General features: G+C 35.0%; 1 protein-coding gene across 5 annotated transcripts in view; it reads right to left on the bottom strand.

Moving 5' to 3' along the window:
* Window positions 1-15,580, bottom strand: part of COP1 (COP1 E3 ubiquitin ligase) — a 224,457-nt gene that overhangs the window by 75,553 nt on the left and 133,324 nt on the right. For all 5 annotated transcript variants that reach the window (XM_005217087.5, XM_005217088.5, XM_059875396.1 and 2 more), the window contains 3 exon segments: window positions 8,889-9,032; window positions 6,490-6,598; window positions 5,659-5,740 (listed from right to left, as the gene is read on the bottom strand). In XM_005217087.5, coding sequence (XP_005217144.2) covers window positions 5,659-5,740; window positions 6,490-6,598; window positions 8,889-9,032 — 335 coding nt within the window.

Below are 15,580 nucleotides of genomic sequence, written 5' to 3' on the forward strand. Positions count from 1 at the left end.
AGAAAATATGATCTATTAACTAAAGCATACAAGACAGGTTAAAAAAAAAAAAGTAGTCTGGAAACACGTGTATATTTGTTTTAGCATTCTTTAAGTTGTGTACATGTATGAGCAGGGAAACTAGATGGCTTATCTTCCAACCTATCTAACTTCTGAGAACTTCACACACACATTTTCACATGTATGATATATATATATACGTGTGTGTGTGCATATATATATATATATCACATTGTATATATGATATATACACAAATGTCACTTAAAGTACCTAGAAGCAGTTCTTATTTTATCTTTCACTTAAGAATTCCATGATTTTAAAATTTTATGTGGGAAACAGAAAGAGACTCACAGACTTAGAGAATGAACTTATGGTTGCTGGGAGGAAGGGAAACTTAGGGAGTTTGGGATGGACATGTACATACTGCTATATTTGAAATGGATAACCAATAAGGGCCTACAGTATAGCATATGGAACTCTGCTCAATGTTATGTGACCGCCTGAATGGAGAGGAGTTAGGGGAAGAATGGATACACGTATATGTATGACTGAGTCCCTTTGCTGTACACCTGAAACTATCACAACATTGTTAATTGGTTATGTGTGTGTGCTCAGTTGCTCAGGCATGTCCGACTCTTTACAATCTCATGGACTGCAGCCTGTCAGTCTCCTCTGTCCATGGGATTTTCCAGGCAAGAATACTGGAGTGGGTTGCCATTTCCTCTTCCAGGGAATCTTCCCGATCCAGGGATTGAACCTGTGTCTCCTGCATTGTCTGGTGGATTCTTTACCACTGAGCCATCTGAGAAGCTTTTAAAGTCAGTACTATCTCAATCAATATCCCAGCAGAATTTTCTATAGATACTAGTAACTTGATCCTAAAATGTTTGTGGAAAAACAGAAACTGAAGAGTTAAAATAATTTTCAAGAATAAAGATGAAGGGCTCACACTAAATGATTCCAAGACTTAAGCTACAAAGCAAGACAATGCAGTACAGTAAAGAAGAAATACAAAGATCAATGTAGAATCAAAAAAGTGTCATACTCCTGTATCAGAAATGGACAGATCCAGGAAGCAGAAAATCATAAGAATGTAGTTGAACTCAATAATAAATCAAACTGGATATAACTGATATCTACATATTACTTTAACAACAGTAGGATACACATTCTTCCCAAACTCACATGGATAATTCATTAAGACAGATCACACTCTGGGCCATAAAACACCTTCACACACACACACACACACACACACAAGAAACCATGTATTGCTCAGACTACAACGGATTATATTTGGAGATCAAACAACATACTTCTAAGTAATACATAAGTCAAATAAGAAACCTAAAGCAAAAATTAAGAATATTTTGAACTAAATGAGAATGAAAATATAATTTAAAAAAGAAATCTGTGGGATGCATCACTCAGAGGAAAATCTATAGCACTGAATGCATATATTAGCAAGAAAAATGATCTAAAATCAATAATCTTCCAATTAAGGGAACTAGAAAAAGAAGAGCAAATTAAATCCAAAGTAAGCAGAAGAGAAGTAATACAAATCTGAAGAAAAATCAGTAAGCTAAATCAGAAAGTCAATAGAGAAAATCAATGAAACCAAAAGCTCATTTAAAAAGACTAAACTGACAAGCCTCAAGGTAATCCTTAACAAAATCTCAATGAAGTTTTTTGCAGAAATAGAATAAAACACATTCTAAAATTCATATGGAATCTCAGTAGGCCTAAAAGAGCCAAAACAATCTTGAAAAAGAAGAAAAAATAATGGAAGACTCACTTCCCAACTTCAACACAAAGCTACAGTAATCAAAACAGTGTGGCAGTGGCAGAAAGACAAACAATGGAAGAGAAGAAAGTTCAAAAATAAACCCTCACAGATATGATCAAATGATTTTTAACAAAGGTGCTAAGATCTTTCAATGGGGAAAGGATAATCTTTTCAACAAGTGGTGTTGGGAAGACTGGATATTAGCACGTAAAAAATGAAGTCAGACCATTACTTTATACCTTATACAAAAGTTAACCCCAAATGGATCAAGGCCACAAATGTCAGAGCTAAAACTATAAAACCATTAAAGAAAAAGCTTTATTGCATTGGATTCAGCAGTGCCTTTTGAACATGATGCGAAAAGCATAGGCAATAAAAGAAAAAATAGGCAATCTGCATTTCATCAATATGAAAAAGCTGTGTAGATCAGAGCACACTATCAACAAATAATATATCTGATAAGGAATTAATATCTAAGATACTGAGAGTATGCTTGAAATTCAATAGCAGTGAGAAAAAAATACAATCAAAATGGGCACAGGGCTTCAATAAACTTTTCTTCCCTGGTGGCTCAGATGGTAAAAGCATCTGCCTACAATGTGGGAGACCCAGGTTCGATCCCTGGGTTGGGAAGATCCCCTGGAGAAGGAAATGGCAGCCCACTCCAGTATTGTTGCCTGGAAAATCCCATGGACAGAGGAGCCTGGCAGGCTGCAGTCCATGGGGTCGCAAAGAGTCGGACACGACTTCACTTTCACTTTCTCAGAAGACATACAAATAGCCAATAAGCACATGAAAAAATGCTTGACATCACTATCATTGAAGAAATGAAAGCGAAACAAAACCACAATAAAGTACCACTTCACATCCGTTAAAATCATTTTTAAAAAAGAGGGGAAAGAACAGGTATTGGCAAGGAAGTGGAGAAACAGAAATAGTTGGGTGCTGTTGGTGGGGATATAAAATGGTGCAGCCATTTTGGGAAACAGAATGGCAGTTTCTAAAAAATTAAGTATATATATCATATGACCCAGTAATTTCATTTCTGAGAATATGCCCAGAAGAACTTAATACAGGGATATGAAGAGATATTTTGCCATTCATATTCATAGCAACGTTATTTATAATACCCCAAAAGTGGAAGCAACCCAAGATCCATCCACCAATCAACAAATGAAACAAAATGTGATATATCTATACAATAGATTATTTTTCAGTCTTATTAAAGATGGAAATTCTAACATAAGCTACAACATGGAAAATTCTAGAAGACATTATGCTGAGTAAAATACAACAGTCACAAAGGACAAATGCTCACATACGACACTGAAGAGTGCTAGTAAATTTCACAGAGACGGAAAGGAGAAGGGAGACTGCCAGGAGCTGGTGAAGGGGGAAGGAGGAGTTACTGCTTCAGTAAAACAGAAACAGTTTCTGAAACAGAGTTTCAGGTTTGCAACATGAAAAAAGTTCTACAGATTGACAATGATGAAGACAAATTGAAGATAATTAATGCCACTGAATAGTATACTTAAAATGGTTAATTATATGTGTATTTTAAAACAATTTAAAATCAATAAGTAATTTAAAAAAATCTCTTCCTAATTAAAATTGTTCTGCTAAAATTACTTATATTTTCCTGAGGAAACTAGCCAGTCACCACCTTTGAACAAATATTAATCTTCAGTACAAAAACACAGTACTCTCAATAAAGGCTACCCCATTACATTATTTTTAAAAAGTATTTAACATTGATTAGTGAAGCTCTGTATTACAACATTAAAAAAAAAAAATCAATTATAACACAATGCTCTATTTTAGAAATTCAAAGATAATTTCTTACAGCAATCATGAAGGAAAATGTTACAATCCATATATACTGTGGATAAACAACTTGTTACCTCTCTTTGATCCAAAACTTTCTGAAGGGCAGTCCAGTCACATCATTTCTCTTTTACAGAATAGGACAGCTCTATCATTCAAACTACTGCACAATTGCACTCATTTCACATGCTAGCAAAAGTAATGCTCAAAATTTTCCATGCTAGGCTTCAATAGTACCTGAACTGAGAATTCTGAAATGTTCAAGCTGGATTTAGAAAGGGCAGAGGAACCAGAGATCAAATTGCCAACACTGCTGGATCATAGAAAAAGCAAGAGAATTGCAGAAAAACATCTACTTCTGCTTCACTGACTATGCTAAAGCCTTTGACTGTGTAGATCAGAACAAACCATGGAAAATTCTTAAACAGATGGGAATACCAGACCATCTCATCTGCCTTCTGAGAAACCTGTATGCAGGTCAAGAAGCAACAGTTAAAACCGGACATAGAACAAAGGATTGGTTCCAAACTGGGAAAGGAGTACGTCAAGGCTGTAGACTGTCACCCTGCTTATTTAACTTACATGCAGAGTACATCATGTGAAATGCTGGGTTTGATGAAGCACAAGCTGGAATCAAGATTGCGGGGAGAAATACCAATAAGCTCAGATATGCAGGTGACACCATCCTTATGGCAGAAAGTGAAGAGGAACTAAAGAGTCTCTTAATGAAGGTGAAACAAGAGAGTGAAAAAGCTGACTTAAAACTCAACACTCCTAAAACAAAGATCATGGCATCCAGTCATAGATGGGTAAACAATGCAAACAGTGACAGATTTTTATTTTCTTGGACCCCAAAATCACTGCAGATGGTGACTTCAGCCATGAAATTAAAAGACCCTTGCTCCCTAGAAGAAAAGCTATGACAAACTTAGACAGCATATTAAAAAGCAGAGATATTACTTTGCCAACAAAGGTCTGTCTAGTAAAAGCTATGGTTTTTCCAGTAGTAGTTTATGGATGTGAGAGTTGGACCATAAAGAAAGCAGAGCTGAAGAATTGATGCTTTTGAAATGTGGTGTTGAAAAAGACTCCTGAGAGTCTGTTGGGCTGCAAGATCAAACCAGTCAATCCTAAAGGCAATGAGTCCTGAATGTTCAATGGAAGGACTCATGCTGAAGCTGAAGCTCCAATACTTGGGCCACATGATGTGAAGAGCAGACTCATTAGAAAAGACCCTGATACTGGGAAAGATTGAAGGCAGGAGGAGAAGGGGACAACTGTGAATGAGATGGTTGGATGGCATCACCAACCCAATGGACATGAGTTTGGGCAAACTCCAGGAGATGATGAAGCACAGGGAAGCCTGGTGTGCCACAGTCCAAGGGGTCACAAAGAGTCGGACACAACTGAGAGACTGAACAACAAAAACAACAATCATTGTGAAATAAAGTTTTCAATGCTAGAACTACCCCTGCCTATGTATTCACTAGTCTGCAAGTTACATATTGAAAAGAAGGAAAGGGCCAAGATAAAAGAAATCTGTTACCAGGGCTTTATAAATCTAATCTTGAGAAGAAACAGGCCAAAACAAGACAATAACAGAAAAGAATGAACAGTAAAGACAGATATACACACACATACATACACAAAAATAGAAAGATCAATTAAATGGCAGAAAGAAATATAGAATTTCTGCCTTGAAACATGATGAACTTCATTAAAAGATTTTGGTATACACTCAGAATTTAATACAATTCAGAATGCAGTGATGTCTAAATATTTCAACGAAAAAGTTCACTTCACAGTATATATAAAGGAACTGGTTATAAATACATCACAGTGTGGCATGAATTCAGAAAAAATTATTATAATGAAGATGTAAAATATTCATTTTTCTTTCACTCCAAGAAACATAGGTTTTTGTGCTTATTAGACTATTTTTAGAATAATCAGTAATTGCAAAGGATCACTATGGGTTTCAATAAATATCTGTATTTCTGTTAGGTTTTAAAAGGAATTAAGTCAGGGGAGGAGACCCAAATAGTACCTTTTGCATCATCAGAACCTGAAGCCAAGAGTTTAGGATCCATCAAATTAAAGTCAACACTCCAACATCTCTTCTCATGCTCCTAGATGTAGAAGGAAGACAAAGTAGTCTCAGAATATAGATCTTAAATAAAGCAAAATAAATAAACATAGTTGATACCAATTTATCACTATGGTGGGAGGGAAAAAGAACTGGCTATGAAAATAAAGGAGATGCAAAGTAGCTCATAAACTTTTTAAATATACATTTATATAATTACCACTTTTGGAAATTTATTTGATATATCCTACTGCAAAGAGTCTGAAGAGATGCATCAGAAAAGCATTACTGGAATTACATAGGTAGATGTTGGATAGCATTCCTGACTAGATGGACATGAGTTTGAGCAAGCTCTGGGAGTTGGTGACAGACAGGGAAGCCTGGCGTGCTGCAGTCCATGGGGTCGCAAAGAGCAGCTGAACTGAGGAACTGAGGAAATGCTAAATAATGATTTTAAATTTGTAATTATAAAATGCATGAAGCTCTATAATTATTAAAAAGTACAAATGTGATTCTTGCAACAAGCTCCAATATTTTGGCCACCTGATGCAAAGAGTCACTGGAAAAGACCCTGATGTTGGGAAAGATTGAGGGCAGAAGGAAAACAGGATGACAGAGGATAAGATTGTTGGATGTCATCATCGACTCAATGGACATGACTTTGAACAAACTCTGGAGATAGTGATGGACAGGGAATCTGGTGTGCTGCAGTCCATGGGATTGCAAAGAGTTGGATACAACTGAGCGACTGAACAGTAACAACAACAACAGGTAAGTAGTATTCTTATTTACCTGATAGACCTTTGACCTCTGTCCTGTGAATCCATCCCATAGAATGACGGTGCCTTCATAATCACTGCTGGCTAATAGATTCTTATGATAACTACTCCAACTGATACAGCTGAAAGAAAGGGATATTAAGTTAAGCCTTATTTTACATAAAAATAAACAGCAATGGATACAAAGAATTTGGATGTGGTCAGAAAGATTAGAACCCTTTCAAAATGGTCTACATGAGTTCACAATAATTATTCTGCCCACAATCCATCAAGGAAGAAGGCATCAAATAATTCCCAGATTTTTCAATTGAAACTACCCAGTTACAAACCATAACCACTCTTCACTCTCATCACCAGTTAGAAGACAGATATGGTGTGCCTAAAGTTGCTACTGGCCATCCTTGACACATGAAGAATACACGTGTCGATACGGTAGGTGGAGATAACAGAGGCCAGGGGGGCACACATGTCACGGCAGAGACCAAATCAGACCCTTCAGGCCCCTACATCCAGTTGTGTCAGATCATACAAGCCAGTAAACTAGTCTGAATTGAGTCTCTGTGTTTACAGACAAATGTTGACTAATGTAAGTGTATGACTCAAATTTCAATAAAATGCATTTAACAGAATTAAACTTCTAACACTTATGGTTTCGGCTATTCTCAAATGTTCCAACATTGAGAATGCAACATCTAAAAATATATGCTTTTGGTTAGATATATATGTGCATCACACATACAGTAAAGCTAATGTATATTAAAGGAAAAAGTCACTTAGAAAGCAAAGCAGCTGGCCTAGGTGATTTCCAAGCACATGAACACAAAGCCTTTTTGCTGTCTTCTAGCTGTACTCGTGCTACATTTTAGGCTTTGAAGAGTTTATTTGCAACTTTAGATGTACTTATTAGAATTTCTGGGAGAAATTACATGGAACAGTCAAGAGCCTTGGATTTAGTCAGACCTGAGCTTAAATTCCAGATCTGCAACTTACTAGTTGTGGCTTTGGGTAATTCAGTTCACTTTCACAACTGGTGTGCTCCAAATGGGTTTCAGGGAAGCTTACATATTGACCCTTTCAGCCCCAAGTCCATTGTTTCCAGATTTGAACAGTTTCCTTCTCTTTATTCCAAGGTGCATAAAATACTACCACATTGCTTTATATCTGTCAAGACAGACAAGGTAAACCCTCTAATCCATATTTTCATTATGGTAACATTTATTATGAATTCTTGATATGGGTCAAGTATTGTGCTGAGTGCATCATGTGGATTTAAGTATAATCCTATGAAATAGGTATTACTATTAGAGCCTCTATTTTACAAATTAGTAGCATGATACGGTTAAGAGCAAGATTCTGTTTGAATCTTGGCTACTCCAGAGACGAGCTGTACAACCATCAACAAGTTAATGAACCCTTTCTGTGCTTCAGCTTTCTTGTGTATAAAACAGGGTAATGATGGTCTGCATAAGACACAGAACTTATGATAATGCCTGCCACTGAAGAATTCAATAAAATTATGTCTCACTCATGCTGCATTCTTTTCACTTAGGAATAAAGTATATAAACTAAGTAGATAACCATTATACATTCTCAATGATGAGCACCAGTTATATCAGTCTACCATTTTTATATGAATTAGGAAACAGAAAAGAAAGTTATACAAATAAAGACTACAGTACTTGCTATATTATTAACATTATTAAAGTGACCATATATATTATGTGTCATTCATCCAAATAAAAAAGGGATAAGAATGACTAGAAAATGTTCGAAGTTTTAAACAAATTTACTATTAGTTTCTTGATGTCACTCCCTTTGAAGCCAGTGCCTATGAAAATAGCTTAGGAAGTTTGTTTTAAACATGAAGATTCTAGCATTCCTTTTAGATTTTGTGGGGGCAGATCAGAAGTTGGGTCTAGTTTCTGCAGTTTGAACAGTACTCCAGGTTTAAAAAGCACTCGCTATAAACTCTAACCCTTAATACATGAAACTTAAACATTATGCCCTCACAAAAAGACACATACCATTCTTGTGAAAAGAATTCTTAAAATTATAAACAATTATAATAGTTAGAGATATGTGCATGCTAGAGGAAAAATTCCAGACTTTGAGATACTATTCACTGGGCATATAGTAATCCATGAAACATCATCTACAGTAGAGACATTTATTTGATTGAATGAAAGAAGATTTTCATTTGGCAAATAGAAAAATAGAAAAACTACTAACCCCCACAGGGAAAAAGTGATCAATATCTATAAAAAAGATATTCTGATGTATCTTCTATATATAATTAATAATGTTTATCTCGAACGAATAAGATGTCACATGAAAAGGTAAAAATAACAAACAAACTAATCACAGATACTGCTACATACACACTACATTATGCCAAGTAAATAATGTAAATACCTGATTTTGGAATTGCAGGTCATTTCATTTTCAGGGTAATGAATATCCACCGCATCCTGAATGACCGTGCCATACTCATAGACTTTGATCTTCTTTGTAACTCCAGCAATTGCAAAGTAGTCACAATCCCGGTCAAATTCAATACTAAGGAACGAAGTACATACTTGGGTCAGTAAGACTATTTACCTATCCTTGTGATGTTACGATGAAAACATTTCAAATTTGGTTTTTTCCTTCCCAATTTCTAAAGTGATTCTATCTACAATGATACTAGATCTACTTGAAATGCCTTCAAACTGTATTAGACTTATGGAGATTAAGTCATTATCAAGACATGTAAAATTAAGAGTGGCGGAGAACTGCATAGCTATACAATTCTGAACCACAGATGGTTTTTTGGTTCGTAGAAACTTGACATGATTTTCAATTCATCTTTAGTAACCATATTACAACATACCAAACTGTCAAGGCTAACAAGCTACACTGTAAAAGTAGTGAGGGAAGATTTAATGGTTTGGTATATTAAAAATACATCAAAAGAGAAGAGTCAATAAGCCTTTTCCTTAATTTTAGCTTTTTCTCTATCTACCATTCTGTGTAGATGACAGAATTTCACAATATTTAATGTTGTTTTAATAAATTAATGAGTACACAAGCTGAATTATGACACAACTAAGAAGGTATAACAATAAAGGATAAAATATACATATGAATGGAATCATTAAATAATCATTATGTTTCCTCCAATCATTTCTCACCTTCCAATCTCTGACTTATGAACCACAAACAAACAGAGGAAAACTTAAGTAAAAATTTTTCCTTCTTTTCAAGTTACTTAAGAGAATTCACCTCTCTTACTGACTTTTTATACAAGTTTCAAAATAAGTAACTCCAAAGCACAACACAAGGTTTTATTCATCTTTAAAGACCATAACTTGGAGTCCTGAAAAAGTTATTATATAATCGACAAGAATGTTAAGTAACCTAATGGAATTAAGAGTAAAATGAATCATCACACACATTATTTCTCAAAGAGTTAAATATCCTTTCTAGAAGCTCAGTCATAAAGTTAGAGAATACATAAGAATTATTGATCTTTAACTAATTACATAATAATACCAATAATAGATAATATTCATTGATCACTCACTCACTATAATCACTACACAAACTAACTCCTTAAATTCTCATAATAACCCTATGAAATAGGTATTAATCTATCCACATTTTATATATGAGAAAACTAAGGACTGGAGTTGAGTAACTTGCCCAAAGCATCTTATAAGTTGCTAAAATGATATGGTAGTGCTCCGCATATTTTAAGCATTCACCAAGGGCATACAAATAACTACATGACATATTTTTCTTTATAGATTAACTGTGACATCTTTTTACCAAAAAGTATATGGTTAATTAATAATATAGTAAGAAGCTTTGCTAAGCTGACAATGAATAAGGAAAATAAGTACACATCAAGAATAGTTCCCATAAAAATACATGTTGAGATGCTCACTTTTCATTACAACTTTAAATCCTTGCTCAATTTTATGCAATTTTTAAAGACATTTCATGAAATGTCATTGACTATTGCGGCTCAGACGGTAAAGCGTCTGTCTACAATGCAGGAGACCTGGGTTCGATCCCTGGGTCGGGAAGATTCCCTGGAGAAGGAAATGGCAACCCACTCCAATACTCTTGCCTGGAAAACCCCATGGACGGAGGAGCTTGGTGCAGGCTACTGTCCATGGGGTCGCAAAGAGTCGGGCACGACTGAGGGACTTCACTTTCATTGCAAAATTCAGCAAACATTCCCTTCAGTACAGTATGACTGTGTAGCAAAGCAATAAACTGACTTGCACAACCATTTCAACCTAACTGCTGTCTCAGCTAATGTTATCTGCCCTGTGGACCCTAATGCAATATAACTGTATCGATGGCCACTATTCATCTATCCCAACTCAATTTATACTCACAACCTCACACCACTGAAGAAGAAATATTACTGTGTCTGGTAAAGGACAGAGTTATTGGAACTGAAATTCTGTCCTTAACTTAGGAAATTTTGTTATGGCTGAGAAGTCAAGGGAAAACCAGTTATATTATCTCTAAATATTTTTTCTTCATCTACAAAAACACATGGCTAGTAAATCAAAAATATTCCAAAGGTTGTACTAGTAAAAGTTAACACACTACTTCCAGAACTATTTGTTTTTAATATAAAAAAGTTTAAACACTAACTTATTAAAGACACTACAGGAAGAAAACTGGCACATAAATTAAAATACTGTCAAAAGAATGGATTTGATGATATAAACAAGTAATTAAATCTATTTCCTCTGCTGCTACCCTGTTATTCGACCCAGCTCTCTTTTTTCAACAAAGGTTATTTTTTATCTATATCAGATCATTATTAACTCTTATACATTTTGTTTTGTATAAAAGTTGTTAACTTTTTGTTAATAAAAGTTTCATCTCATTATTAACTTTTTGTTTTGACTTTACTGCTATTGTTTTCTTACATTCTGGTTATGTTTTCTTCTTAATACATTAGTATAACAAGGACCTAGATAGTATCTTTATTTTAATATTCTAAGATATAGAGCCTCTAGTTTAAAAACAAGATTTTAATAGAAATACTGATCAAAAAATATAAAGAATAGCATTATTTCTGATTAAAAGGGAAAGGAAGAAAAACAGCTACCTTAAAAAAAAAATGCAAGCACTTTCACATAATTAAGACTCAGAATTTAAGTAGTTCCAAACATGAGTCATTTGTTCCCAATTTCAAACAGATTTAATCATATCTGTTCCCAAAGACAAACAAAGTCAGACTCTAGAAACCAATCATGGAATAACTCAAAAGAATAATGTAGTTTTCAGACAGAGAGCTTTTCAGAGCTAATTCAAAATAGATGGTCTCTCATTTCACAATACAATATTTCAGCTGCCTTAATTTTTGAAATCTGATAAAACAAACAAAAGTACTAAACAATGACTAGTTAGGCTGAAATAAAAACAAAATAAAAGGTAAACAAATTAAAACACATTTGACGGTGCAATTAAATTCAAAAAAGAACTGCAAGAAGTCTTGTGATACAAAATTCATTTCTGCTATCCACTATCACCAGTAAGAAAACAAGTAGTTTATGAAAGTTAATCAGTTTCACAGAATTTTTTAAATTTAAAAAATAAACATTGAAAAATTATCTGAATGGGGACTTACATGAAAATAAACTGCATTTTTCTTTCACACTTCGAACGTTTCAACTGTTTTTTAAAAGTGATTTATTTAAGCAGCTGTAAAATGAAACTCAGCTGTTTGAAACTGGCTATATTCTTTGTCAAAAGGGCCATCAGTCAAGTGATGAAGCATCAAGGCAACAGACCACACAGGACACCTGATTAATGCACACATCTAGCTCAGAGTAGCACAGAGCAACGTCAACACAACAGTATCTCAAGAGGGGAATTTTGTCAGGGTTCCCACTGTCTGTCATATTTTTTTTGTAATTATAAAATGTATTAGTGAACAAGGTGGATTAACATCCCTGAACAACAGAATCCAATTTATCAAAAGAAAATGTAAAGTAAACAAAATTGTTAAAGGTCCAATTCATTACCATGTTAGTTTGCCCCAGGAGACAGGGGCTGCTATAATTTCAAGGAAACAAAGAAAGGCTCAGAAATGGCCTTTTTTAAAAAATGAAAACAGAAGAGTAGAGCTTTACATAATACAAAAAGGATAAGTAAATGATAACTGAAGATATTCAACTGTGACTTATTTTCAACTCGATCAACAGTATTGGCAAAAACTTCCATAACATACTAAACACTCACTATGTGTCAAGCATTGTTTTAAGCACTTTACATTAAATATATTTAATCTTCAAATCTCCACTGCATAGATAAAGAAACCGAGGTATACTAATGTTAAGTAATTTGCTCAAGGTTTACTGGAAAATTCCAAGTCATCAAGTTTCAGAGTCTGTGCTCTCAATCACTATGCAGAAGTCTTATTTTAATGAGAACAGAAGGGTTAGTCTATAAGAAACACATACAAAGGCAAAATAAACAACAATCATAACATAAAAATGGTATCTCATGGCATACATATGACAGTAGTAGTAATAACATCATAATTCATCCTGTACAACAATTCAAACAGAGAGAGAAAAAAGTAGCCTGGCAGGGTTTATAATTAGTGGGCAAGGTCATTTATTACTAAAATAAGCAAATGCCAAACAATAGGAACAAAACACAACACAGGAATTCAAGAGTCAATGATTACTAAGACTCACTGGGAGAAAATGTACGATGCTTGGATATTCTCATCCATATGAGAATATTCGTATGGGTGTGCCTGCTATCTGCTGAACATTGACCAAGCTGATGGAAAACCAGGATGTTGAACCAAAACACATTTGAGAAATGTGCATTAATACAAACCTGGGCTACTGCAACAGCCTCCTTACAAGTCCGCCAGTCCTGACTTTTATCTTTTCTAATCCATTTGAAGGATGGCTATTAGGGAAAATTTCCAAAAACACAGCTCTGTTCACATAATTATCATTACTTTGTTGTTGATGTTGTTGTTCAGTGGCTAAGTCATTTCTGACTCTTTGTGCTGCCATGAACTGTAGCACGCCAACACTTACTACCATATAAAATTCAAACTTCAACCATTAAGAAAGGTTTGTCACAATCTGGCTTGAAGCTTTTCTTAAAACTTATTTTACTTTTTAAAACTACGTATATAGGCAGTGGTTCAAAAACTGTACAGACAAAAGCAAGTCTCCCCCCCAATTTTACCAAATAAGCACCTGACTGGCCTCCCTAGAGACAATCAATAGTTACAGGTCGTGCATCCTACTAGACGTGAACAAACATGTGGGTATTCACGGTCTTTTTTTTTTTTTTTTAAACACATGGGATGATATAATAGTATCTTGTCAATCATGCTATATCAGTACATATTAGGGATACCTCATTTTTTTCTCAGTGGTTGTACAGAATTCCAACATATGGGTATATCATAAATTATTTAATAAGTCTAATGAGGAACACTTACTTTCTAGTTTTTTTTTTTCTACTGTTAACAACAATACTACAATGAAATAAATACCTTTCTATGCATGTCATTTTTCACATATGCCAGAATATCCCTAAATATACCTGGATTATGAAGGGCTATGTCAAAAATCATACCTTGTTAATATAGTTAAATAAAGCTAAACCTCTCTCCATCCAGATCAACACCACTAATAATTTTGTCTCCAAATGTTTCATTATCTTCTAAATCTAACTAAAACCCAGCTCTTCTCTGAAAATGCTGATTCCTCTGAGGTCCTCTCACGTTCCACATTAAAACACACTTAGATAGAAAGTCAGAGTCCTCCTTGCTATGCACAACTTCCCCAGGTATTCTTCCTCCTCCCTAAAGCCTCCCAGGTCAAAACATCCTGTTAACTTTTATCACATAATACTGCTCCTTATTACTCCTTCTACCAGTCCATGAGTTCTTGGAAATTTTAACTTTTAGCTCAATATCACTCTCTCCAAATCTACCCTTGTCATAATTCTTAATAATTTCAACAATCCCACAGATTCTAATATCCTGGTCTATCAGTTGGACTTTCCTTTCTCCAAAGATCTTTTATTGTGCTCACCTCCACCTCACACAACCATGATTATGCTTTTTCATTACCAATAATGTCATTTCTCCATAACTGCATTTTCACTTTCTGACATATTGCTTTCTGACAACCACTTCCATTCGCTCCAGCTAACTCACTGTTAGCAACAATCCTTCAGGCCTTCAGGCCCATGAGGAATCTAAAAATTCACCACTGTCCCTCCCCTGCCTTGTATATTCCCTTTTCCTTTACCCACCATAGGTTACACAGTGAATAATTAAGATGCCCTCACATATAACTCTACTCCTTTAACATTTTTACATCTCTTTTTCCTTATACCTAACTTCCTTGGTAAAACTCGAGTTAATCTAACTCTCTACTCACTCTACACTTGAAATGGCATGGCTGAACATGGCTAGAGAAAAAAAAATGTTCTGATTATGACCACTATCCTCAAGTGGAGCTCTCACACTGCTCAAGTTTATGATAAATATTCCCGGTCCCATAAAATTTGCTAAAAATTTGTCCCACACTATTTGCTTTAAAAAAAAGGTACATAATTTCTCTATTCTTCTCAAACTTCCCATATCTCTTTCCTCTTAATAACTCTCAGCAGATTATTTTGCTCTCTACAGTTTATCATACACACACACACACAAAGAAGAAGCAGGTAACTTACAATGGCTACCACCATCACATCCTCCACTTACCAGCATATACCCACATACTTTGATATACTGTGCCACCTCTCTGGTCACTGAGTGAAGGATCCACACCCCTAGATGGATCCAACAGGTCTACTTGTACACTGGATCCCAGCTTTGCTTGCCTACTCTAGGACTGCTTCCTAGATTGACCTCCACTGCTCTCCTATATCATTCATTTCTTCCATTCTCCTGGATCTTTTCCACGAGCCTTTCAATTTCAACGTTTTCTTCCTTTAAGTGAAACACAAACAAAACAAAACACCTCTTAGAACCCTAATTCTGTTTTAGCTATCATGCTATTCCTTTCCATTCTGATCACAGAACTTCACCAAAAAAGTGGTCCAAACACATC

The sequence above is a fragment of the Bos taurus genome, chromosome 16, assembly GCF_002263795.3.
Source record: "Bos taurus isolate L1 Dominette 01449 registration number 42190680 breed Hereford chromosome 16, ARS-UCD2.0, whole genome shotgun sequence".
Classification (NCBI taxonomy): domain Eukaryota; kingdom Metazoa; phylum Chordata; class Mammalia; order Artiodactyla; family Bovidae; genus Bos; species Bos taurus.